At 38.2% G+C, this 27,257-nt stretch overlaps 1 protein-coding gene and 1 long non-coding RNA gene across 2 annotated transcripts in view; one reads left to right on the top strand and one right to left on the bottom strand.

Moving 5' to 3' along the window:
- COG5 (component of oligomeric golgi complex 5) overlaps window positions 1-27,257 on the top strand; it is a 185,938-nt gene that overhangs the window by 123,967 nt on the left and 34,714 nt on the right. The window contains exons 11-14 of the mRNA XM_021384587.1: window positions 9,897-9,978; window positions 12,116-12,320; window positions 13,498-13,659; window positions 15,131-15,230. Of these exons, the coding sequence (XP_021240262.1) occupies window positions 9,897-9,978; window positions 12,116-12,320; window positions 13,498-13,659; window positions 15,131-15,230 (549 nt within the window). The remainder of the gene's footprint in view (window positions 1-9,896; window positions 9,979-12,115; window positions 12,321-13,497; window positions 13,660-15,130; window positions 15,231-27,257) is intronic.
- On the bottom strand, window positions 286-9,879 carry LOC110392382. The gene is made up of 4 exons (XR_002434335.1): window positions 9,317-9,879; window positions 6,382-6,492; window positions 5,611-5,744; window positions 286-1,104 (listed from the first exon to the last, which is right to left on the bottom strand). It is a non-coding gene; the product is annotated as an uncharacterized LOC110392382 (long non-coding RNA).

The following is a 27,257-nucleotide window of genomic DNA, read 5'->3' as shown; positions in this document are numbered from 1 at the left end:
TTTTCTTTTTTTTCTTTTTCTTTTTTAATCTAAGAAGACTTCTGTCATTACTAGATCTTAGTTGATGAGTAAAGCTAAGAATTCAGAATTCATAAATTCTAATTTAGGTTTTGTGAGAAAATAGATTTAATTTTATACTTTTTTTAAGATAGGTGATTTTTTTCATAATCTTGAGGATCAAACATGACTTAAACAATGTAAAGTTAATATTTTTGTTTGCTTAATGTTGGGCTAGGTTTATCACTTTTTTCAGTTGCTTAATTCACCTTCAAAGAGCTAGTAGGCTACTCCAGTTTACTCTGCTTTATTTCGCTTCCTATGTGTAGTGACTAATCCTGCTTCAGCTATTTTAATACCTAAACGCCAATTGACTTCAGTGTAAATCACAGCAGAGCATAATCATCCTATGGCAGCTAGTTTCCTAATTGGAGATAAGAATCCCTCTAAGCCCCTTGTGGAAGATTTGGAAATGATCTCTGATCCTCATGTATTTTGGGTCTGTCACTCCTACACAGGCATCAGTGAAAAGTTCTGCAAAGTGAGAAACAACTCTGAAAGCGTCAAATGATTATCAGGGGGGATAGTGTTGTCTGCTCAATACGGAGGGTGAGCTGGCTTTTGTCCACTAATGGGTAGGGGGTCAGGGAAGAGGGGCACAGTCTGTGAGAGAGCAGATTTGCCTTTGATCCCTTTTGGTCAGCTGATGTCCACATTTGTTAACAGCTCAGGAAAACAGCAAAACCTGTCATTTACGTAAGGCTCTGGGTAAGAGAGTGAGCTGAGAGTTACAGGGAGTGTTATTCTGTGTTTTGTGGAGGGCTTATATCATTGCCTCTCCTGGTGAATGCTTGGTGAGTAAGCAGGCTATTTTCTGGAGTTGTCAACACTGTCAATACGAGGTGTTAACGATACAGAAGGGAATGTCCTCACAATTACATCAGATAAAGAAAATAAATGGAAAATGTGTTTCTTTCCCAAAGCATACTTACATTTCATCTTATTTTTTCTCTTTTGTCCAAACTTGTTAAAAAAATGTTGCTGCCTTGAAGTTATCTGCATCCTAACATCACATGTTCGCATTCAATTGACTCAATAAAAATAATCCTAAGTGGAAAAAATTAAAAATAATCCAATTACTGCCTTATATGAATCCACAAAATAATCTTTCACCTATTATTACAAGTACGTGATTTATTTTCCAGTATCTTTTGTAGAAGCAGAGTTGGATTATTTGTGCACCATTTCTACTGTGGTTTCTGTTTATTATTTAAGCATTAGCAATACTTTGTGGAGCTCTGAACACAGGTGAATGAGCAGGTTTGTCATCCGCAACGTACTGAAGAATGCTCTAGGTTTCAAACCTACAAATTTTCCTGTTGACTCCTGTTGCAAGGTTTCTCTTTAAAAAAAAATCTTACTAATTAAGGAGTCTTACTTCTAGTTTTAAATGGATCCATGTGTACACAGCCAGCCTTGTTAAAAGTAATTCAGTTCTAATTCAGATGGGAGGAACAGAGCCCATGTAATGGTCTTCTAATGACACTGCATTTTCTCTAGGACTTTAATCCTGTTTCTTTGCCAGAAATGTGCAGCTGTAAATAGAAGGGATGGTGTCAAGGCTGCATGGGTTAGTAGGTTATAATGACCTATGTTCATTTTCATTTCGATTTTTTGGGGGTCTATGCAGATTGTTGTTCAGTGATAACTGAAAATTATTAAATCAGCTGGATTACAGTCAGATTACTATTAGAAAAGAAATACATTTGATGGCAGTGTCACCTTTTGTGATCAGTTCTTGTCAGCCTTAACCTGAACCACTGGGGTTGAATGGACGTGGTAACAAACTATCGCTTCATCCTTGGATGAGGTGCCTAACAGTCAAGGTGAAAGTGTAGAGTTACAGCTGTGCATACTAAATCAGTTCTGTGGACAGAAGGCAGCTGCCAAGTCCCTTGGGTAGTTACTGGCTTTTGGAAACACTGACTTCATTTACTTCCAGTTGATGCATATGTTGCAGAAGCATGGAAGGATTAATTAATGTTTTTTCTAAGTAGTTTTGAAGATACAGGACACTGTTTAAGACCTAAGTATTTTGGTTACTTGCAGATTCGTTTTTCCAAGGAATCGTGTAGGAATTCTAATACTGGAATTGGGGAAAAGCACTCTCTTTGTATTCCAGCTAAGAAGCTAATATTTAAAAAAAGAAAAAAAAAAGATTTTGTTTCTTTTGTCTGATGCATAAAGAGACCTTTTTAAAATGTTGCTCTATTGCTGGAAGTCTAGAAACTATTACACCTTGGGTACAAGGTGATCAACGCAGTGTAATGAAATTCTATACCCTGCAGTAAAACAAAAAATCAAGGTCATTTTTAAAGTCATGGTGTCATTTATTGACATGTGTTCACCTACAACATTCTAATGTAGACAGTATTAAAAATTCATACTCACTGATCTTTTTTAAAATTTAATCTAGACTACTTTGAGAAACTAGAAAAGGTTTATTCGGCACACTGATTTTTTTTTTTCCTCTTTCTTTACTGGTTAATTGCACTACTGAGTGTGATGGCTTTTTGTTCGCAGTCTAACATTTGGTTATGTTGTTGCTATAGAAATAGTGCAAATAGAGTTCCTTATTTCTGTCCCATAAGATCTTGCTGTACAGAATTCTTAAATCATTTGCATTCTTGCCTTATTGGTGGAAAAATATTTACACTGTCCTTTAAATGTCTTCTGTTGTTAGAGCAATGTTCTTGAGTCCCGTATTTCTTTATGGCCTTTGATTACAAATAGAAAACACTGTATGTATTAGTATGCAAAGCCTGATTTCAGGAGCCTGCAGCAACTAGCTGCATGGTAATATTCAGTTTATTGTTTTACATTTCAAAGGATCTTCACAATAAAGATGTTTTTCACATTCCACTCAGAGTATCAAAATTTCTGCAGGGAAAAATAAGTTGGAAGTGATTGTCATGAAGGGGAAGCCAGTTTAGAATCAGTGGGTCAGATTTATTATTCAAATGTTAGAATAGCTATTTCAGACAAACACAAATATGATAATTCACAGATGGGAAATTATACTCATTAAGTTCTAAATTTACAGTGTGAAGGAAATAGAGACATTTGTAAAAATAAGTATATGTCTTTTCAGCATTTTCTTGCATTCTTATCTAATACCAAATAAGGGGGTATTTTCTTTGACATTCATTGAATTTAGATTTAATGTCAGACGCCAAATAGTTATATAGAGAACACAGCTCAAGAGATTTCATTTCTATAATAGCAAAGTTAATGAGGAGCTTGGTATGTTTTTCCTAAATGGGATAAGTTGTTGAGTTTTTGTTTTTGAGGTAACTTTATGTCAGTTTTCTAATCTGCAACATTAATATTATTGTAAGGTAACAGTGGATACAGATCTTCAAATATCATTGCTCCTATGGTACTGGTACTCACTATTATTCAGTGGTTTATTAACTTAATCACAGCTATTAGCAGAAAATGGGTTATACTTTCTGAACTGTGGAATCAAGTCATTCCATGTAAGTGGGAAGGGAGTTTTAGCACTTGGATTCTGTTAGTGGTTTTTTTTTTTCCAGTGAAGACAATCTCATGATCCTGTAAACAAGGAACATTCACTTAAATTTTCAATCTGTACAACTGAGTAATAATGTCGCTTTGCATTGCTAACCGGACAGTCTACAATCTATAATACAACTCACTGAAAGACTACTGGGAAAAAGAAAGGATTTTTAATATGCCAGTATACATGTATTTTTCCTCTTCATTTCATACCAATATGTGAATTCTTAACATAAGTCATTGCAGAGAAGATAACAGTTTACAGTCTCTGTGCTATAACAGCCCTTTTTTTTTTTGAAGCTCTGGATCTCAGCTTTTTAAAAGTGTAGAATTGTTTATGTGTGGCCTAAAGTCTCTTCTGGAAAGGTTAGTGGGCTGCTTTTAATTCAACACCTACTAAATGTAGACTCTTTCTGAGCTAGGCTATCAAGAGTGCTAAACTTTTGGCATTAAATATTAAACTTGCATGCTTACTTACATTTATGTTAGTAGGAGAAGACTCCATTTTGTTTCTTTACAGTAGAAAGATTTGCTTAACAGGCCCTTATCTTAAAATAGAGTTTTCTAGTGAGTGTTTGCCTGGAATGTGCAAGGCATGTTGGACTGAGCTTTCATATTCGAAGTCAAGCGAGCAGGATGAATTGGCACATCCGGATGTCTCCTGGCCCTGTCATTATTCAGCATTATCATGCATTCCTAACGGTTTTATCTAAATAAAAACTTTTTGGGGTTCTAAATTTCAGAATACCTGTGCACGGTATTGACCACAGTAACTTTATGGTAATAGTAAATCTAAGTAATAAAAGTGAACACATTTTTTTGCTGATCGTTGATTATGGCGCTGGTTCAGCAAAGCACTTAAGAACATTCTAATTTCACATACATAAGAAACACAATGAAAGCCAAACAGACTGCCTGTATGTATTATTCTGATGAGGGTAAACTTTCTTGAATTATGTCTTACACTAATGATTTTTTTTGCAGTAATAAAGTGAGCCCTACTACTAAGAAAATGAATTGCCGTTTGTGGTCCAGCCTAATGGACTTGTTTTGTCTGATTTATGTGTGTAATTTCCATGGAAAAGTAATTCCTATGTGAATGGAGTGTGTGACTGAGTATCTATTTTTTATAAAAAGTACTAAAAATGAAAAAATTATAGTGGGTGGTCAGACTGGAATATGTTGTGTTTTCCTATTTTACACAGATGCAATTTGATTCTAACTGCTTATAGTTCATATGGTTTTCAAAAGCAAGTTTATTTCCCTGGTTCTCGACAGCTGTGCACCAGGTCAGAATGGCAAAAGGCTGCTCTAGTTGATGTCACTGGGCAGTTGTTCAGTTTATTTCTATGATCAAATAATTGACAAGAGGAAGACAGACCTAAACTGTCTTGCACTATCTGCAAATTTGCATGGAGGCTACAAAATGGAGTGCCTGATCAGCTCTATGAGTTCTGGGAAAGAAAGTGGTCACTGAGCACAGGAACAGCAGTGACAATACTTTCAATTCTCAGTATGAATTGGTAGATCATTAGTTTATGAGGTGTAGTTTAGATACAGGAGCATTTTCATAGTGGATTTTTATGAAAAAAATAGTTCTGTGGCTGATCCAAGAGCATTTGTAGCGGTGCAAATTATGATTTCTGTGTGGATTCTCCTTACTGTGAGATCAGAATAAAGGATGGATTGGATTTTGGGCAAAAATCCTGTTTTTTATATTTCTATAGTTGAAATTAACGTTCATAGATTTAATTCAGTTGTACTCTATAATAGGAAAAATATGTATACGTCAACCTGAATCTTGCCTGTCTTGAGTATTAGATACCATCAATCACAGTTAAGACTCTTTTGTTGAGGAAAGAACATATTGCATATGAAAAGAGGAAACGGCATTACATTAAATGCTAAGGTGTATTAATTTCCTTCAGAAAGACTTCAAATTATGTAAGGATTTTGGTATACTATGCAGTAACCACTTAAAGCAGTTTTGCCCCAGATAACAGTAATGTTAGACTATCTCATTAGACCTCTTACCTTCCAAAGGTTTTTTCTGCATTATTAAACATATCCACTGATGAGGGCTGGGGTGGAGTATGACAGAATAGTGATCTTTATCCAGTGTCGTTGGTTATGGAATAAAAAGCTGATGGAAAATGATTGCCACAGAGCTGAAAAGATAATCGGATGCAGTTCATTACTCATCTTGTCAGCTGCTCCTGCTACAAGGGATTGTATCACAAGACGTTAATCTGCCTGTGACTAGATTTCAAAGCAAGCATTTTTATTTTGGGGAGGGTATAGCTTCTTTCACTTTTATTTAGTTTTCATAAGAGAAATGGAACATTCCCAATTTAAAGGCTCAGAATGTTAATTGATGAAAAATATTAGCACACCATTGTGGGTTCTGCTACAGAAATATGATGATGTGCTACGGATGCTGTTTAATGGCAGAAATTGTTCTTTTTAAGCTAGCGATGAGGTTGCTTGTCTACTGACCTAGTGATAGTCTGTTGAGACGCCAAGCACTGAAGGGCATCAAGTATAGACACAAGACGGGTTTGCACCAAAAAGAATCACTTCTACACATTTAATCACAATGTGAGTGCACCCAGAACTCCCATGTGTTGTCTACCAGTGAGGAGATTTGGTGTAAGTATAGTGGAGGACCAAATTTGACAGGAATGCAATTTCAGCTAGATTACAGCTTCTGAAAGTGAAGAGCCCAAAAGAGCAGTTCTTTTCTGATATTGTTGGGATGTTGCACACAGTGCTGTATGAAACACAGGGGAAGGCTTATAGACTTACCATTATGATAAGATGCATCATAGATCTGCTGTGTGCATTTCAGGCAAGCACTGCTGACTGCCCTTTCCTATTCTCCTTCATCCTGTCTGTCTTTCTAAGTCCTTGAAGAAGCTGTCCAGGAGAGAGGAACGTTCCTTCAGTCTTTCTGCTAAGCTGGAGTAAAACGTTCCTTTTGGAACTTCTTTTGTGTCCTTTTTTAGTATTGATTGTTGTCAAATGGAATTGCACATTAGATTTTTAATAGTTAAATTACAATTTCTGTTGTGATCTACAGCATAGAAGTAATGTTAGAATACTTTCCTTAAAAAAAAAAAAGCAGTGAGGTACCTAACATAAGAAAATAATATACTGAGGTAATATGTAAGCAAAGAAGTTGCAGGTTTAAACAAAATAAATAAATGTTTTCTGAGTGGTTGTGGTTGCATATCACATTTTTATATCCCAGCAGATGTATCTAATGCTAATGCCTTGTTGCATTCTCATTTTAGTAACTACAGTCCTCCCAGTTATATTCTCCCCGGTGTTTGTATAAGCAAAAGTATTCTCTAGTTCCTGCCAGAAACTCTCATGTGGTCTTTTGCATACTACTAATCAGCAGTTGTATTTCACCTCCAGAGTGACCACATCTCAGCACTGGGCAAAGTGAAATATCACCATTCACACTATAGAAGCAACTGGTAGTAACTCCCGAGATAGTGTTTTCAGTTGTTCTGAAAATGGGTCATTAATCTTTTTTGTCCCCTAAACATTTTTGACTGAGTCGTCGATCAGTATAAAATCTTTGAATTTTCCATGTATTTTTCCACTCTATTTCCTCATGCATAATACAGTTGGATAGCCAAGTCACAGAGGCCTTGATGATTGTAAAATGTTGCTAAGTTAATACCATTTACCCAGGTCTAAAGATGGAAACTAATGGGCAGAGACTTAACTGATACGGCTGTGGCTACAATGCAAATGTTTACATGAATACATACATATATACGTCTGAGTTTATATATATTATATATGGATGTATAGTTACATGCAAATGTTACGTATTTTCCCTCCAATATTAAATATTTTCAGGTTTTTGTTACTGTTATTTGTCACAATGCTGAATCACAGTTAAGACAGATGTGGACAGACGGTATGCAAGTTTGTTTTCAAGGCCACATTTAATCATTGTATTTTCTGCTGAGACTATAATAGAGGTGTAGATGGTGATTACACTAATGAAAGAAAGTTATTTGAAGGTGGCCTGTAAGTATTTTTCCATATCCATTAGATGATTTAGAAATTTAATTGAGTTACCATGCTGAATAGGCAAATATTGTTCCAGATCGGGATAGAGAATATGAAAGCTAATTAATTTATTTTATAGCTTATGTGAAAGCCCATTTATTTTATGGTAATTTTCTTATTTTAAATATGAAACTGAAATGAAGAACTGAGTGATTTCCTATTTATGCTATAATAATCAATTTATCCAAAAAAAGACCTTTTGTGCAGTGCACCTTCTGAATCACTGTCTAATATTACTATTATATTTTTCCCATACATGAAAATCCACTGCAGTTTTACGGAAGACACAAATATAGCTATGGAATTGGTTAGTCTGGTTTCTAAATCTGTAAGTGTCCTCAGGCAGTCACAAATGAGATTCCATCATTCATGTTGATGTTAGTTTTCTGTGTTAATTCTCATACATTTTTCAGGTATGAGCCTCCCATCATCCTGGATACCCAACAGCAGAAAAGATGTTCTCTCTCAGTTCTTAACACGACTACAGATTTTATCCTCCTTTGTCTATTCTACCACTTATGTCTATATAAGGGGTATGATTGGATGAATTCTTTGTCTAATCTTAGAATTTGTGAAAGCATTCTGTCTGATAATCTGATATTTAAAAAAAAAATTATATGTCTCAGTTTATTTTTGACTGATTTACAAGTTTTATATAAAATTTCTAAGGTGATAGTTTTTGAACTGAAAACTTGAACTCGAACTTGCAATCTTTCAATGACCAGATCTTCAAATTGAATGCAGTGGTACCCTACTAATGTAGGGCATTCTGAAGACTCTCATCGCTTTGTGCCAATGCAAGTGAATAGTGTGTGTTCTTTTTTCCTCTGTCATCTTGAGTAGTAATTCAGTTTGGAGTGGCTGAACTTTTATATTTGAAAGAGCTTGTGTTATTAACAAGAACATGTGGTTTGGTTCAGTTTTTTGTTTTTCCATTTTTCTCATAGTATGTCATGGGCAGCACCAAAAGGAAACCTCAGAAAATGCATCCATCTTTGACAAAGATTACAGTGTTGAGCCCTTTACTTAAATGCATCTTTTGCTGTGAATGCTGTGCTTTGATTTAAAAACTTGGATCTTTCAGAGTGAATCAGAATAGAAGCAGCCAAGTGCCAGCCTAAAATTCTCAGCATTGCTGACATCTGTAATCGTTGCTGGGTGTTTTGTTTTTTCTTTCTGAGCACATTTTGCAGATAATCATTTGCATAGTTAGTGGTTTCTTCAAAGTGGTAAATTTATACAGGAAGGTCAGTATACTGCATAGGTATATGAAAAAAAATGTTCTGTTGAGAGCTTTCCTCTCCCATAAAGAGTTCAAGGCCGGGTTGGATGGGGCTTTGGGCAACCTGGTCCAGTGGAAGGTTTCGCTGCCCACAGCGGGGGATTTGGAACTAGATGGTCTTTAAGGTCTCTTCCAAACCATTCTGTGATTCTCTGACTAAAACACTGGACAGCCATCCAGGCATGCAACTAGGGGGCAGGATAGAATGCTCACCATCATCTCTTGCAATTTTTGTGGCTCAGAGACACAAACAAGAAGAGAGCAAAAGAGAGAAATGGAAACCGTACTCTAATTTACTTCGAGCTGTGAAATGGGGGAGTAACTAAATGGCTTGTAGTTTCAAATGTCTTTTTTTCAAGAGTACGCTACCTTGTTTTCACTGCTGCCAGCCAGCTCTGTTGACACAAGGTGGTGAGGAGCCAACTGTGAAGTTCAGTGTATCTTTTTGGTTGTTAAGGGCTTTGGAACTGGAAATTCTTCTGTTCTGTGCGAAGCAGAGCAGCATGGACTAGTTCTGATTCCTGATTGCAATCTGTAAACATGTCATAATGCCGCTAACAGTCATTGCTGTGATTTAGTCAGCATGAGAATCCCCACTGAATGAGAAGGTCATTGCAATGCGAAGAGATTTTCTGACACAGTTCCAAGGTGTGCTGTTTCTTTCTGCGCTCATACCTTTTTCCGAAAGATTGGTTGCCAGAGAGCTCGGAGCATTTCCCTCAAGTATAAGGGAAAGGATTTGAGAGATGACTGAAGCTTTAATTTTTGTTTTCCCAAGTAATTTTCCTAGTTTTAAACTTGAGGAAAACTTCTCAGACTTTGTTTACTTAGTTTTGGTTCTCAGTATTGGTAAAAGAGCTGTGACTGGAAGCATTTCCAATATTTAAGATTCTTTGAAAAGAGTTTGCTTTGAAACCTTCTTTTCTTTTCTTTTCTCCTTTGCTATCAGGATGGCCAGTCTGATATTTTGTACAAATTCTGGACTGCAGTAACTCGGACTCTATCCTCTCAGTTTCAGTCAGCAACAGACTGTAAGTATTCAGTGTAAATGATTCGTAATGTATTTTGTAGTTATTTTGAATCTCTCATTTCCATAAGTTATTTGCTCGTTATCTCCTCTTCTAACAGCAGTGGTTCACTTAGTGCTGGGTCTGTGAATTTAAAATTTTGTGGTTTTATAACGAAACATTCCTAAATTGTAATTGAGTTTTCTGGAAAAAAAAAAAAAATGTTTTCTGTTCCATTAAGCAGTCATAACCTAATAAAAACCCGTATTTAGGCCAACTGTATGTGGAAATAAAAACATTTGGGATCTCATTATACTTTCTAAAGTGAATGAGTTTGCTGAAGTCGTTAAGTAGTAATTCGATTTTAAAAAGCAATCTATACATTCTTCTGTTGTCGAACACTTGTCAGCTGCAAAAGACTGATTTTAGCCATTTTTGCAAACCTTATAAATAGGAGCTGAGATTCTTTAAAATTGTGTCTTGTCTAAATATAGATAATTGGTAGTGTTCTGACTATACACAATGTTCTGCACATATGTAATAAATACCTAGCAGAAACAACCAGCAATATTAAATCATGTTGTAAATATGAGTACTGTTGTCATATTAATGCAGCATGCAATTTCATCATATTTGGTGCTTTCACAAATACATTTTTCATAGTTGTATACAGAGTATATAGTGAATCTTTTCCAGATACAAAGTGCATAAAGTTTGCATTAATCTTGTGATCTCACCTATTTCATTGGCCCTTCAGATTTTGATCCTGCTCTGCTAAATGGCAACAGTATAATTTGAGGAAGTAGCTGTTTGATTCATGTTCAGTGGTTGCTAAGTAACTAGATGATTGCAGAAGAAAATGAATTCATCTTGTGTTAAAACATATTAATTTTACTGTTTGCTTTACACATACTTTAACAGCGGTAGGTACATACTAGGGATCTCATATGTTCATGCAGAATGTGTGCTGTTTTCAGCATAAGGTTTTAAGACTGTAAAATTGTGACATGAGTTAAAGGGATCAATCAACATTTCAGAAGTAAGGTAACTCTTAGATTTTATTTTGTTACTTGTAACTTTTAATGTTTCATATATAAACATTCAGAGCATTTGGATTTTTAAACTGAGTGCTGTTTTTACTTTGCCACATCTGAGTTCGGGGAAAACTACTTACAGCAAGTAGACTTAATTTTTTAAGTGATATGTCTATATAAAAGTGTTCACCTTTAATATGTTAATTCTAAGTGATTGAATCCACTGACATGAATCATAGACTCTCAGGATCATATAGACCAGAGGAATATCAGAAAAAAGCATGAACATTGTTCTGTGACCTAATATAGCTCTGCATTTGAAAATAAATGTGAATCCTCCAGTATTCAGAATTAGAATGTACTTGAGTTGATGGGATGGGCTGAGTCAAATGGGGCAGATGTCTAAAACTTGAAAAACCTACGAATGAATGTAACATTGTTAATCTCCTAATGTAATGAGGAAATCCATGAAGTATGAGTGATGTTAGATCAAGATTAACATCGGTGTCTAAAGCAGTTGTACATTTGTTTCATTTCCTGTTACTTTTGGCAAGCTTTTAAAGGATGAAGGTAATGCTGACTTTTCTGCCGGTTTTGTCATTATTTATTTGTGTTGGAATTACATTTTACGTACATTGTTTTAAGAGGTGTGTGTAAAAGCAGATTTCATAGAGTTTGGCTTATAGACGTTATTTGTAATAAACGAGTATCTTGAAAGTTGCAAAGCTCCATGCTTCTTCCCCTGCCAAGCTATTGTTAGAAAATCTTTGTTCAGTGAATTCTAATCACACTTTGGACTAAAATGAATAGTAGTACTAACAATTAAGTTTGATTCTAAACGATTCATGACCATGATTAGTATATTTAATACGCAAAGTAAGATTCCCCTGTCCAGTATTTGAATTGTGGAGTTTATACTGAAGCTTTGGATACATATCATCATCAACTTCATGTAACATGATCGCTCATACCACTTTCAAAGTAATTATAAATATTACATTAGCAGTGTTAAAGGGGGAATGACATTAGATATCATTCATTGATTTAAATGCAAGGGTACAGATTATTCTTACGAATCAAATAAATTAAACTTAGTAATGCATATTACTTACTGCTTCATTTTGTAGCTTCTACATTTTTGAAACAAGCTTTTGAAGGAGAATACCCTAAATTACTGAGACTTTATAATGACTTGTGGAAGCGCCTGCAACAATACAGTCAAAATATTCAGAGGAATTTTAACACAAGTGGAAGTCCTGATCTCTTTGCCGAACTGCAACAAATGGAGGAAGATGCACAGGACATATTCATGCAAAAAACCCAAGATTATGAGTATGTATTATGAACCCTAATAAAATAAAGCTTGGTACTGTGCAATAAAACAGAGTATATTTAAGAATATTTGGTGTTAATCAACTAGTCTTATTAGGAAAATTTTTAAAAAATTATTTTTGCCTCTTGTAAATTCTTTTAATGCTATTTTAGAGCTGTGAGATTCTTGTTAGAATATGTAATTAAAAGTGGTAGATTAATTTGTCCTTCTTAAAATGCCTGATAATGTTACTGTGGAACTAGTTTTTTTGTTTGTTTGTTTCTTTGGGAAAAGAAAAAGCAGAATGATCAAAATTCAGTTTTATATGTGTTGCAATTACAGCAATAGCTTTCTGTTAATGATATCGCAATCACTGGAGTGTGACAGATGTTCACTTCGTAATGATTCACCGTTTGTATGTTTATAGATCGTAGAAAAACATTATTTGATTGGTAGATATTGGAATGATTAAACTGTAATGGGCTTATTAAGATTAAGACCATTAAGATTTCTAGACTTTTGCAAAATAAAGTGATTATTTTAGGTGAGATTTATATTGTCTTAAAGATGTTTCTGAGCAGTCAGTGGAAGAGGTATCATGATTTAAGTGGAAGCAAAGGAAAATGTTCATCAGACTTTTCTGACAATGAAATAAAATATTTCACAAAACTACTACTTAATCATTTTCACCAATACAAATTCTAAGGACTAAAGCTTTGTAATTTTAAGATGGGTCTTTCTATCTGAAGCTTTCTATAAACATACCTCTACCAGGAGAGGCTTTTTTGTATGTATTTGGTTTTGAGTATTTTTGTTTTTGTTTGAAGTGTATAATTGATCACAAAATATCTTCTAATGAAACACTGGAATACAAAAAGGTCTTCGATTGCAGTTCTAGATATTACTAATGTTTATAGAACTATTTCTCAAGAATACCTTGAACTGGGGATTCCACATCGGTCTTAAAGAAAGGGCTGGGAACTGTATTGAACTATCCAGGATGGCTGCCTGGCCAATTATGTGATTCAAGTGAAAAGCAAGCTGTTATTCAGTATTCAATTTTTTTGTCAAGTGTATGTACTTGGTTAGCAGAAAGAAAAAACATATTGGATATTGTAAAGCTTGTACGACCCAAAAAGGTTCAATGCTACTGGGTCCTTTAATTTAAAATGTAGTAATTTTGTCTCATCCTCACAGCCCAGAAAAAGCCTTGAAAGATTCACTGCAACAGTATGAAGCTGCTTATTTGTCAAAATCCTTATCTCGACTCTTTGATCCCATCAATCTTGTCTTCCCTCCTGGAGGTCGGAATCCTCCCTCTTCTGATGAGCTTGACAGCATCATTAAAACGATAGCCAGGTATGCACATATAATACATTGAAAAATGTAATCTTCAGTGACTTATTTTTCTTTTAAGTTACAACTTCAGAAATGAGACTGTTACCAATAAAACATTGGTTACTCTTTAATTCTATAACTGATTATCATAAAAATTAACTCAGGATTTATCTTCTGAATTTAGTTGTTCTGGAACAACTGAAATATTCATTTAGTTTAATTGTGGAAGCTTACAAAACATGAGGAAGAGAAATTTTAAACCTACGGTAAATGTCTGGTATCTTAACTATTCTGGCTGTATGAAAGATAAAATAATAGTTACTTGTCTGCAAATGATAATCCCTGATGTAAGTAATCTGTTACAGTGAAGATACAGCAAGATAATAATTGAAGATGATGATTCCAGTTAGAATTTGTAAAATTAGATGCTTAAATTAGAAGGAGAGTATTTTCACTCCTAAGGTTTTGGTAAGGACTAGTCTGTGTAATAGAACCTGAAAATGGTGGGCAGTGTTCTCACACTGTGAGCGTGCATGACAGTGTATGTGTATGTGTGTGTATTTGGTTAATATTAAATACTGATGCTGTACTTGTGACTGAGAGTTGGAAATGCTCAGAAAATGCTTATCTGTGCAGCTGTTGATGTTATTTTCCTCCTTGCCTTAGGAAAAGGGAAAATAGCATTCAGCTCTGGGGCATGCAGCATAAGAAAGACATAAGGGCTGGAGTAACTCTCCTGTGAAGAGAGGATAAGAGAATTGAGGTTGCTTAGTCCGGAGAAGATAAGGCTTTGGGGAGACCTCACTGCGGCATTCCAGGCGGCCTACAGGAAAGATGAGAAGGGACTCGTTATAAGTTCTTGAGAGAAACTAATCACTAGCAGCATTACATTCGCTTAAGATGCCCTCTGTGCTTGTCTGCATTCACAGTAGACATATACGAGTGCAGCTCCAGCTGATGGAGGTCTGTGGGGTTCCATGAACAAGGAATACTGGAAGTGATTTAAATGTCTTTTCTGTCTTCCATTTGTACCTTGTCACTCCCTTGATGCCTTTGTTGCTACACTGTATTGCCTAAAACACAGCTTATTAGTTGTGTCAAGCTAAGGCATCCCTTGGGTATTTCTGCACAGCTCATGTAATTCCAGAGTTGAATGACTATGTATTCACCTGTAATGTTTGAAGGCTGCTGCCAAAGCTTGAATGTAGTTAATTGCAGTCAATATTTTTGAATGGCTTACTAATAGTGATTTCATACTGAAGTGTCATTCCTAAACTTTGCTCATTTTTACCAGAATAGGAACATTCTGCACATAAAATTCCCAAATGACTTATTAAATTGTAAACTGAATTACAGTGCCTAGAAAGACTCGGTTATGTATTACTTTCTCTAATTTGACTTGCTGCATGACTGTGTATTCATAGTTAATTCTTTATCAATTAAATACAGCACTGCTAAGTTATTAATTAAGATTTGCAATCTTTGCTTCTAGTGAGCTAAATGTGGCTGCTGTTGATCCAGACCTCAGTTTAGCTGTGGCCAAAAATGTAGCAAAGACCATTCAGCTCTACGGTGTAAAGTCTGAACAGCTTGTAAGTAATTTTAAATTTTTTGAAACTCCTATTTTTTCTATGTAGGATGTTCTCTTTTTTTGTAGATTTACAACATAACAGTAATGCAATCTAAATAGACAAACCTTTTGAAATGGCTTTCCACTTGGAAATATTTTCAGTTAAATTCTGCCTTCAAGTATGCAGTCTATTGATAGCAATGCAATTTGTGTGTATAACTGAAAATTGAAAAATCTGAAATTCAATAGCAAATACTTTTTTTACTGTATGTGTTCAATGAATTGTATTGGAAGTTTGCAAACGAGTGTACAGGAAAGGAATATAGGTGAAGCAGTCATGAAGGCCATAAAGAATATTTAAAATTTTTAAATAAATCTGTGTAGTGGGATTATTTTTCTGTATTCTTAGAAGTTAGATCTTAAACTGAGTCTTCATTTAAAGATGCCAATTTATGGTGGCATAATTTAAGACTAAAGTTTGCTCAAAAAAGAAAGTAGAGTGTTTGTCTATTAGGTTGACAAAGAAACTTTAAGTAAGAGGAAGTAAACTTACATCTGTATTTATCTTGGAGTGTAGAGTCAAATACTGGCATACTTATCAGCTGTAACTGTGAAGGCACCAGTGTCTGCTGTGTTCATCACCTCTATTAGAGTTTGAATCTGGCCAGTGGCTTGTTCAGGAATGTGTATCATTTTGTGATCAGCCAGCTGGCAAGTTCTTAAGAAGCCCTCAGAAAAAGGATTTGTAGAAGTAAACTATAATACATGATTTGTGGCTTGTGTTAGTTGACTGTAACTAAAATAACGTAGGAGTTAAGAGGGAATCTAAACCCTTGAGCTAATTGAATTCAAGTGAAAGTAAAACTTGAAACTGAAAAATCAAGAGGCAGGATTAGTCAAACTGTCAGGATGAACATCCTTCAAGGATATACCTGCAAACTGTAAAACAATACAAACTGTGTATTGCACTGCTACTTTTTTTTTTTTTGCAATTTTTAATTTCCTTACTGATACATATCTTAAAAAAAAAAAAAAAAAAAAGAAATTATACAGGAAGGGCTCACACAGTTGCCAAGGTGTATAGTGTCATCTTTAAAATACTAGAATACCTTCCCTAGCCTCCAGCTGCCTTTCCAGAAGAGCATCTCTCATGTCCTACATCATGCTTGCCAGCCCTGTGGATATAGTCTAGAACCTCTAAATGATTTTTTGTGCCTATTTTTGGGCAGACAGATTGAGCCTGAAATGTTCACCATGTGTAGAACAGGAGCTATGTCAGACACCACTTTTTCATTACACTTCTGTGGTGTAGCCAAGAATTCAATCTTCATTCAGTCTTGCGATTCAGTTTACAGTATTAGCTTCCTAAAGCTGAGAAGGGTGACCATGTAACTTTTCTGTTCCGATGCTTGATTTCTGATAGCTATATTATACCAGTGCTAAAGATGGAAATTGAATTTCCTGGAGGAACTCACAACAAAGTTATCTTCCAAATTAAAAGTAAACAAAAAAATTGAGAATTCTTCATGAAGGAAGATGGGAGGGTACTTTTAAGAATCATTTGGTTTTTTTTAAATTGTTTTAATGTTGTTGGCAGGTTGTTGTAGGTAGATTTGAATGGTGAGAAAGTCAAATGTGCAGTTCTAAAAATGCAGAGAGAGACTGATGTCAGGTTTTTATTTTTTCAGTTCCTTCTAAATGAAATAATGATTTCAGAAAACAGGAAATTACATTTTACTTAAACTTTATTGCTGCTTCTTTAGCTAGTTTTAGATAGGATAAATAACAAGAAAAATATTATCCAGGATTTTAATTTTGAGTAATAGCAGCATATTGCAATATAGACATACAGAATTAAAATAAAAACAAGAAAAAATGATCTTTTCCAGTGAATCCAAAACGTCTATTTCCATTGCTCACATCTTTGTACACTGCTGGCTTTTGGTTTTCCTGTTTCCTCCCACCAAGAACTTGCTGTTGCAGTGCCTCAGACCTATTCTTGTACTAACCAGTTCAAATTGTTTCAAAGAAGATATAAATAACTACTTATGAGCAATAGGTAGATTTATTCTCTTGCTGGGTGATTCTGTAACTTAGTTAACCCCTTGTCAATGCCTGATGTTGTATGGCATGCCATATTCAAAATTGTTGTACTTGTTTCACTCAGTGTAATTGTAGATGTTCTTATAATGAAGAGTTTTATTTTAATTAAAAATATATATGAATATTACTTTTTAACCTCATCACCCATCCCGTGTTTTGTTAGGTGATGCTGAGGAAGAGTGATTGGTGTATTTTCTCTGTTTCATTATTACTTTGTGTCTTGTTATTCACATTCTCCTAAATCACGCAGCCCAAGCATCCTTACAGTGATTACAGACATCATTACAAATTTCTGTTCAGTCAGCAGTTCTATGTCCTTGTCATTCCAGATTAAAAAAGAGATTAAAAAATCTGATCTGGTATTTTGGGTAAGAATGAAATGTTCTTTTTCTGAATTTGCACATTGAAATCCATTCCATACTTTATAACATACCTACTGCTTATAGAGCCAGATTTTATCTGTCAACCATTTTTTTTGTACAAGTGAGGGCTCCCAAATTATTTAAAAAAACAAACAAAAAACACTAAATTTTCTCTTTTTAAGTTTTTAAGGGGGTTCATTATTCCCATTTGCAAATACTCTAAGTTACCATCTTGATTGACACACGTAGCTTACATATTGTCATGTTTATCTGGCCACATAAGGGAAATCAAATGTTTCATCAGATGCTGACAATAAGTACAAATGGAGGGGAGAGATTCATGAGAAACTTCTAAGTTGCATTTCCTGAAAACAAAGAAAAAATTGAGTAATTTTCTTTTTTTTTCTTTTTGCAAATCTATGCTGCTTAACAAAAGATCAGAGCTCATAAATCTGCCTCTTAGATTTTGACCCATTTATATAATTCATAGTTGAGAAGAGACGGAAAACAGGGCTTGTATCTCACCAGCATCTTCATTAGATAGCTTCGAAATGGCAGCAGTAATTGCATGTTGGAATCCTCAAGGGTGATGCTCTCCAGATGTTTTTGGTCATGTACTGTAACCACCAAAAACTTTTTGAGCATGCACTGCCACTATATGTGTGTACATATATATTTATAATTTATATACATAGAGTCATGGAATGGTTTGGATTGGAGGGGACCTTTAAGATCAGCTAGTTCAAACCCCCCTGCTACATGCAGGGACATCTCCTACTAAACCAGGTTGCTCAAAGCCCAATCCAGTCTGGCCATGAATGCTTCCAAGGAGGAGGCATTCACAACCTTCCAGGAAATGTGGGTTATGTTTCAGGCGAGGGTTCAGAATGAGGGTTAAATTTGCAGATGGCACCAAGCTGAGCAGTGCAGTCGATACAGTAAGGGAAAGGGAAGCCATCCAGGGGGACCTGGACAGGCTGGAGAATTGGGCCCATGAGAACCTAATGAGGTTCAGCAAGGCGAAATTCAAGGTGCTACACTTAGGCCAGGGCAATCCCAGGTATTTTTACAAACTGGGGGAAGATCTCTGCAGGGCTACTCTCAAGGAGGACTTGGGGGTCCTGTGGACGAGAAGATGGACGTGGGCCAGCAGTGTGCGCTGGCAGCCCAGAAGGCCAACTGTGTTCTGGGCAGCATTAAAAGAGGAGTGGCCAGCAGGGAGAGGGAAGTGATTGTCCCCCTCTACTTGGCTCTTGTGAGGCCCCATCTGGAGTACTGCATCCAGGCCTGGAGCCCCCAGCACAGGAAAGACATGGAGCTCTTGGAGCAGGTCCAGAGGAGGGCCACTAAGATGATCAGAGGGCTGGAGCACCTCTCCTGTGAAGAAAGGTTGAGGGAACTGGGCTTGTTTAGTTTGGAGAAGAGAAGGCTCCAGGGAGACCTCATTGCGGCCTTCCACTACTTGAAGGGAGTGTATAAACAGGAGGGTATGACTGTTTATGAGGGTAAATAATGATAGGACAAGGGGGATTGGTTTTAAACTACGACAGAGGAGGTTTAGGTTAGATGTTAGGAGGAAGTTTTTCACTCAGGGGGTGGTGACACTGGAACAGGTTGCCCAGGAGTCATTCAAGGCCAGGCTGGATGTGGCTCTGGGCAGCCTGGTCTAGTGGTTGGCAACCCTGCCCACAGCAGGGGGGTTGAGACTAGATGATAGAATCATAGAATCATAGAATTGCTCAGGTTGGAAAAGACCTTCAAGATCATCAAGTCCAACCGCAACCTAACCATACTACTCTAACAACTCACTGCTAAATCATGTCCCTGAGCACCACATCGAAATGGTTTTTAAACACATTCAGGGATGGTGACTCAGCCACCTCCCCGAAGAGCCTGTTCCAGTGCTTAACAACCCTTTCTTTAAAGAAGTTTTTCCTGATATCCAACCTAAACCTCCCCTGGCGCAACTTGAGGCCATTTCCCCTTGTCCTGTCACCTGTCACCAGTGAGAAGTGACCAGCCCCGCTCTCACTGCCATCACCTTTCAGGTATTTGAAGAGAGCAATGAGGTCTCCCCTCAGTCTCCTCTTCCCCAGACTAAACAGCCCCAGTTCCTTTAGTGTCTCCTCGTAGGGCATATTCTCCAAGCCCTTCACCAGCCTTGTTGCCCTTCTTTGGACCTGCTCCATCACCTCCATGTCCTTTCTGTACTGAGGCGCCCAAAACTGAACACAGTACTTGAGGTGAGGCCTCACCAGTGCCGAGTAGAGGGGCAGGATTACTTCCCTAGTCTTGCTCACCACACCATGCCTGATACAAGCCAGGATGCCATTGGCCTTCTTGGCCACCTGGGCACACTGCTGGCTCATATTCAGCCAACTGTCCATCAGCACACCAAGGTCCCTTTCCGTCAGGCAGCTTTCCAGCCACTCCTCCCCAGGTCTGTATGGTTGCCTGGGGTTGTTGTGACCAAAATGCAGGACCCGATACTTGGCCATATTGAAACTCATACGGTGTACCTTGGTCCATCGATGCAGTCTATCTGGGTCCCTCCCAACTTGGTGTTGTCTGCAAACTTACTTGAGTGCACTTGAGGGTGCACTCAATCCCCTCATCAAGATCATTGATAAAGATGTTGAATAGAAGAGGCCCCAGCACCGAGCCCTGGGGGACACCGCTCCTGACTGGCCGCCAACTGGATTTAACTCCGTTGACCACAACTCTCTGGGCCCGGCCATCCAGCCAGTGTTTCACCCAGCAGAGCGTATGCCCATCCAAACCGCGGGCAGCCAGCTTCTCCACAAGGATGCTGTGGGGGACAGTGTCAGAGGCCTTACTGAAGTCCAGGTAGACCACATCGACAGCCTTGCCTTCATCCACTAAGCGGGTCACCTTGTCATAGAATGAAATCAGGTTTGTCAAACAGGATCTACCATTCATAAACCCATGCTGACTGGGCCTGATCCCCTGGTTGACCTTTAACTGATCCATGATGGCTCCTGAGATTATCCGTTCCATAACCTTCCCTGGCACCGAGGTGAGACTGATAGTTCTATAGCTACCAGGATCATCTTTCCAGCCCTTCTTGAAGATGGGAATCACATTGGCAAGTCTCCAGTCAACTGGGACATTCCCTGTTAGCCAGGACTGTCGAAAGATGATGGAGAGCGGCCTGGCAACCACATCCGCTAACTCCCTCAGCACTCTAGGGTGCAATCCATTTGGCCTCATGGACTTGTGAGTGTCTACCTTTCGGAGCAGGTCCAAAACCATCTCATCGTGGATTGTGCATGGCCTATTCTGTTCCCCATCCCCATCTGCCAGCTCAAGGGGCTGTGTGCCCAGGGCGTAACTAGTCTTACTATTAAAGACTGAGGCAAAGAAGGCATTAAGTACGTCAGCCTTGTCCTAATCCTTGGTCACTGTGTTGCCCTCAGTGTCCAACAAGGGATGGAGATTCTCCCTAGCCCTCCTTTTACTGTTGATGTATTTATAGAAATATTTATTGTTGTTCTTCACCTTAGTGGCCAAGTTCAGTTCTAGCTGGGCTTTGGCTTTTCTAATTTTCTCTCTGCACAGCTTCACTATGTACTTGTAATCTTCATAAGTTGCATGTCCCCTCTTCCAAAGACCATAAACTTTCCTTTTGTTCCTGAGTTCCAGGTTAAAGTCCCTGTTCAGCCAGACTGGTCTTCTACCCCGACGGCTCGTCTTCTGTGACTTGGGGATGGTCAGCTCCTGCACCTTTAAAATAACTTTCTTAAAGTATTCCCAACCGTCCTGGGCTCTCATGCCCTCCAGAACTGCCTCCCAAGGGACTCTCTCAACCCTGCTCCAAAGGAGGCCAAAGTCTGCCCTCTGAAAGTCCCAGGCTGCAGTTTGGCTGACTTCGCTCTGAGGTTCAGCAAGGATTGAGAAGTCTATTATGTCGTGATCACTTTGCCCCATACGGCCTCCAACCTTTACATCCCCCACAAGGCCTTCTCTGTTAACAAACAGCAGATCCAGGATTTTGCTTCCCCTTGTTGGCTCCTTCACCAGCTGTGTCAGGAAGTTGTCTCCCACACACTCTAGGAAACTCCGGGACTGTTCCCTTTCTGCTGTATTATAATTCCAGCAGGTGTCTGGGAAGTTGAAGTCCCCCACGAGAACGAAGGGTAGAGACCTCGAGACCTCACCCAACTGTCCATAAAGTATCTTGTCCACCACTTTGTCCTGGTTGGGTGGCCTGTAGTTGACTCCCACGATTATGTCAGTCTTATTGGCCTTCGCTTTTATCCTAACCCATAAGCTCTCAACCCTATCATCACCATCATTAATTTTCATACATTCGTATTCTTTCTTAATATAGAGGGCTACACCACCACCTTTCCTGTCTTGCCTATCTCTTTTGAAAAGTCAGTAGCTATCAATCACAGTATTCCAGCCGTGTGTGTCATTCCACTATGTTTCCGTGATGGTGACTATATCATAGTTTTCTGACTGCACAATGGCCTCTAGCTCCTCCTGTTTGTTACCCATGCTGCGTGCATTGGTGTAGATGCACTTGAGCTGGGCCACCTTATGAGTGGGAGAAGCCCTGATACCCTCTTGACCATGCTCACGTGTTTCCATAGCCACCAACCTCACATCATCCCTTGTGTTCTTCCTATGGAAAGGTGTGTCGTCATGATCATTATGGTCCTTTTCAACCCAGGCCGTTTAATGATTCTGTGTTCCCGCTTCCACTCCCTATAGGCTTTCTTTTTGCACTTAAGTCCAGGAGCTCCCTGTTGATCCACAGAGTCCTCCTGGCATTCTTATCTGCCTTCTTTTTTCTCGGGATGTGCTGCTTCTGGGCTTGGAGGAGATGGTCCTTGAGTACTGACCAGCTTTCTTGGGCCCCTCTTCCCTCCAGGGCTTTATCCCATGTCACCCTCCCAAGCAGTTCCCTGAAGAGGTCGAAGTCTGCTCTTCTGACGTCCAGAGTAGTAATCTTGCTGCACACTCTCTGACGCCCTAAGGATCTTGAACTCCACCATTTCGTGGTCTCTATAGCCAAGGTTGCCCTTGAGCTTCACATTACTCACCAGCCCCTCCAAGTTTGTGAGGACAAGCACCTTTTCTTGTGGACTCCTGTAGAACCCACCCTCCATGTACTGTTGAAGTTTCAATATTTTCTTTTCACATCCCATCATCTTGCTTAACCCCTGTGGTGCATGCATGCCACTTTGAAGACTACTGCTCAAGGGTGATAATCTGCAGGAATGCTCTGTGACCAAGAAGTGGGCAGATTTTGGCTGTCCATTTTTGGAAAAGGGATATGATTGTTCTCAGGAGCCTTCTAAATCCTTGAGTTTCTGTTTTTTTTGTGTTGTTCTTTCTCCCAGTATGCTTCTTAGAATCAGATTTTTCTTTTATGTATATAAAAACAAAAATCATAGTCACTTTTTTTATTGGAAGTAAGACAAAACTACATTTCCCTGATTTACTACCTGTAATTTTATCATTTACTGAGCTGAATTTTAAATGTATTTGAAATGTTGTAATTTTTCTCATTATTACAAACCTCTTTGTTGCAATTTTAAAATCATTGTGTTTTGGTTTGACTGCTGATAGGGATGTATTATTTCTCTTACTGACACTTAGAACTGGATGTCTTGCAGAGACAAGTCATGAAACATTGAGAACTAAAAGCTCTGAAAGTTTACAAGATTGGTACTTTGGCCAACAAGGAGAAAAATAAATTGTAAGATCCTTTGTCCTCGCTGAGATGACAGAGTTCTGTTTGGTCATCTAGTCTATTCTCTTCCCAGTGCAGGACTATTCCAAGTAATATTTATTGTTGTCTTTATTTGTTGCATTCTTTTTGCCTTTTGAGTGATTATTTCAGTTTTTTCATTTATTATGAGTGGAAATGTAAGTACTGTATGTTCTGTTGTGCTATTTTTGTTCAGCTTTGCATGTGGGTGGATTGAAATACACTAACACACCCACCAAGCGTACAGAGATGGAATGTGTTGTGCTGAGAACATGACAATGCAGTTGTTTAGAGATGATGCGGTTCTCCTACTTCTTGAACCTGAAGGCTTCTTAGTGGTTTGTTCCCCAGAGTTACAGCCATCCTGTCAGACTGTCTTTAGTAATTGTAGTCAGAGTCCCACAGCAGTCCCTTCTATCTTGCTGTCAGTGTTGTGGAGGTTGCCTTGCCACCTCCCACCATGAGGCTTAAGTGCCAGAGACAATGGGCCTGGTGTCTTTTGACCATTAAACAGGCAAAGAGCAATTGTCAGAGGCAGAACTGTAAAAATCGGGTTGCCCACTTGTTTTTCAGAGCAGGTGGGAGTGATTATGCTAGCAACGTCTGGAGGATCAAACTATCTTAAAAATCACTTTTACATGTAGTGGTGTGCTTACCTGGTTAAGGCAAACACCATGTCACTCTGCTGTGTTCCCAGGGTAGCAGGGCATCACTGCAAGTTCCAGCATCACTGCAAGCCAGGGCGACTAGCTCAGGCTGAGCACAACTTTCTCTTTCAGCTTGGAGCACAAACAGGGCAAGGTCACGTCTGCTTGTTTACAGACAAAGCAAGAACCTATGTGATCATATTACACCAAGCAGATTTATCCTAAGGTTAGGGGAGGTAGTCAGTGGGAGCTGTGATTTCCTGTAATTGGAGAAAGTTCCTAAATATTGAATATTTGTATTTTATGGAATTATAAATTTTAACAGATTGTCTAAAAAAGGGATCTTTCTAAGAGACAAGAGGCTGCAAGCAGATGACTTGATGGAGATCTTACCCACTGTCAGAATTGTAAGCAATTATAAAGAGGAAGCACTCAAAAGATGGAGAAGGAGAGTGGGTGTAATGAGGGAGGAAGGAAACAGAGAATTTGAATATTTTTTTAAATTATCTTAACTAAATGTCGTCGGACTTGTGTCATATATCTTACAAAAATTGATGAATGAGGTGGAGCCCCAATCTACAGCCTGTGGGCAGTGCTCTGGGAGACCTACAAATCTATCGTTTGCTCACAGCTTATGGTAGGTGCTTGACATCTGATCAGGATTTTATCCTGGGCAGTGGGTGTTGGATTTTCTGGTTAACAGGTTTGCCTAGTGTAAGCTACCTGGATATTTTTCAGCTGTAGAGAAGAGGATCTACAGTCCTTCCTGGCATTTCAAGGAATTCTTCCCCTGAGCTTCTTATGAAAACTTAAGATGGCATTTGGTGCATTTTATACATTTCAAAGACAAAATGCTGAAGACCCAGGAATAGAAATGAATTCTGAGGTTAAAGAGAAGATATAAGTGTCTCAAAAAGTAGAGTCCCCACACCAAAGTTCAAATTATTATGTATTTTCAAAGGCAGGACATTGACTCATGTATTAAAGACCTCTGGTACTGAACATGCCAAAAGGCAAAATTGACGTTGTGATCCCAAAAGCAATGGACTACTGCACACTTGGGGCACAAGTAAATCTGACTGGATTTTTCTTTGGAGAACTAGGCATTTAAATTCTGGCTTGTTTTCAGAGAAAAGTCAGCATCAGCTGATATATGTGATAAAGAGTGGGCAGGCTGTTTCTCACTATTTGGGATTTTCAGTAGTATATGGAGATTCATTTACATTTACTTAAGTAAATATCTGAGTTACGTAATGTTATATGTGGTTTTAGATTGTGCACTGTGGCAGAGTTCTAGAGAAGTAATATGAGCAGTAATACGGTAGTACAAAAAGATTCTTGGGAAGTAACAGGGAAGCCTTGAATTAGCCATATATTATTTGTTCAGGTGTTGTAAAATATTTGCTTGGACTAATGTTTAAATGTGAATCAACTCCGACATAAAAATTCTATGAGTAAAACTAATAGAAATAATATCTAAACTTTATTTGTTCTCAGTGTTTACTGAGATCTACTTTTCAATTAACTGGTGCTAAAGAGTGTAATTGGAACTGCGTTAGTAGAAAGTATTATTATCCATCATAATTATGAGTAACATGTTTTTGATTGCAGGTGTTCTTAGTGCATTATTGTTTGAGAAAGAAAATACCAGTAGAGAGGATGAGAAGTAGAAAAATGTAACAATGTGTTGTCATTTTAACCCCTCCTTCAGAGTCAAATGCTGATATATCCCAATCACTCACTGCTTGTCCCTCTGGAGTATAGATGAGGAAATAAATGCATCTGACTGACCTCTGAGCAGTAAGTGTAAGTAAATGAGCTTGGTCTCATCTGTTTGAAGGCAAATTTATATCATTGAGGCTTGTTCTGATTAGTGTTGGCCTCACTTCAAAGATCAGCAAAACGTGTCTGTTTTTGCTACAGAAAGGCTGTGTATTAAATTGTTCCACGCTGTCGTTCTGATGTTTATGTTAATATCTGTCTCTCTGTCGAGAATCCATGGTTAGCAAAGACTTCTGACTGACACTCAGGACCTACTTTGCTCTCCTAGCTGTGAACTTCCTAAGTCTCTGACATGGGATGGATTAGTGACATCTATCCTGGTGGATGGGATGCACCTGTGCCCCAAGGCCAGCTGGCAGAAAGCAGCCTGCCTCGGGGCTGGTGAGGGCTCTCCTCCAAACACGGTGGCTGCCTGCCATGGCCCTTCTGAGGATAATCTCTGCAATGTGAAGCTGTGCTCCATCTCTGGAGATCAGCTGGGAGAGTAGTCACTTCTCAGGCCTAACACTTGCTAAGGAGTGTCCCAGCAGTTTAGCAGTGGAGATGATCATGTGCGAGAGTCCAGGAGCCTTTCCTGATGCTGTTTAATTTATTGCTGTGGATGTAGCCAAGATGTGAATGAGATCGAAAGAGAATGGTGTGTGAAATCTATTCAAGAGGAAGCTTAAAATGCTGACAGATTGGGGTAGTTTTTTCTTGCATCTGGAATTCATGCTTTCATACTTCTGATGTAAATAAATCTCTGAGGCAAAAGTTGGGAGATGCTGATCATTCTTTAGGAACATTTCTGGTCTTAAGATTTTCTTAAAACACCAGAACTTCAAAAGATATTCTTTCCTAAACATGTTTTTCTATTGGTGATGCTTGTCAGCTGTACGTGACTGATTTTCATGTAGCATTTGCTGTTTCTACCAGATTTTTAGCCCTTGAAAAGAGCACAGTTGTTGTTGGTGGTGTGGCTGGTTTGCAGCTCCATGTATTGCTGGCTGTGTGCTAGGAAACTCTTGGATGTTAGATCTTCTTGGTGTTCAGGAGTTCAACAGTTTCTTCTGGTAGCCAAATCTTTCTTTGAACCAGCTGAGATAACACCTTCTTGTGTGCCAGTGCAGCCAGTGCCTTCTGTAATTTAGCGTTCTATTTTTAGTGAATGTAATGGATGGATATATAGGCTGAGGAGCATCCATCTGTCTGTCATGCTCAGATATTTTTAGAGCACTGATCTTTGTCATGCTGATCAGCACCAAACGCATTACATAAGATTAGCATCAAAATATATATAATGAAAAGTCAGCTTTGCTGCAGTTGTTCTTAAATTATTTTTAGTATTACCCTCAAAATTTGTGTGGCTCAGTGGATTATCCCATCATTGTGTTCTATCTCTACTCTGTAGGGATCATTTCCTGGTCAACTGAAGA

The sequence above is a fragment of the Numida meleagris genome, chromosome 1 (assembly GCF_002078875.1).
Source record: "Numida meleagris isolate 19003 breed g44 Domestic line chromosome 1, NumMel1.0, whole genome shotgun sequence".
NCBI lineage: Eukaryota > Metazoa > Chordata > Aves > Galliformes > Numididae > Numida > Numida meleagris.
The sequence above is the reverse complement of the archived record's forward strand: the minus strand, read 5'-3'. Positions and strand labels throughout refer to the sequence as shown.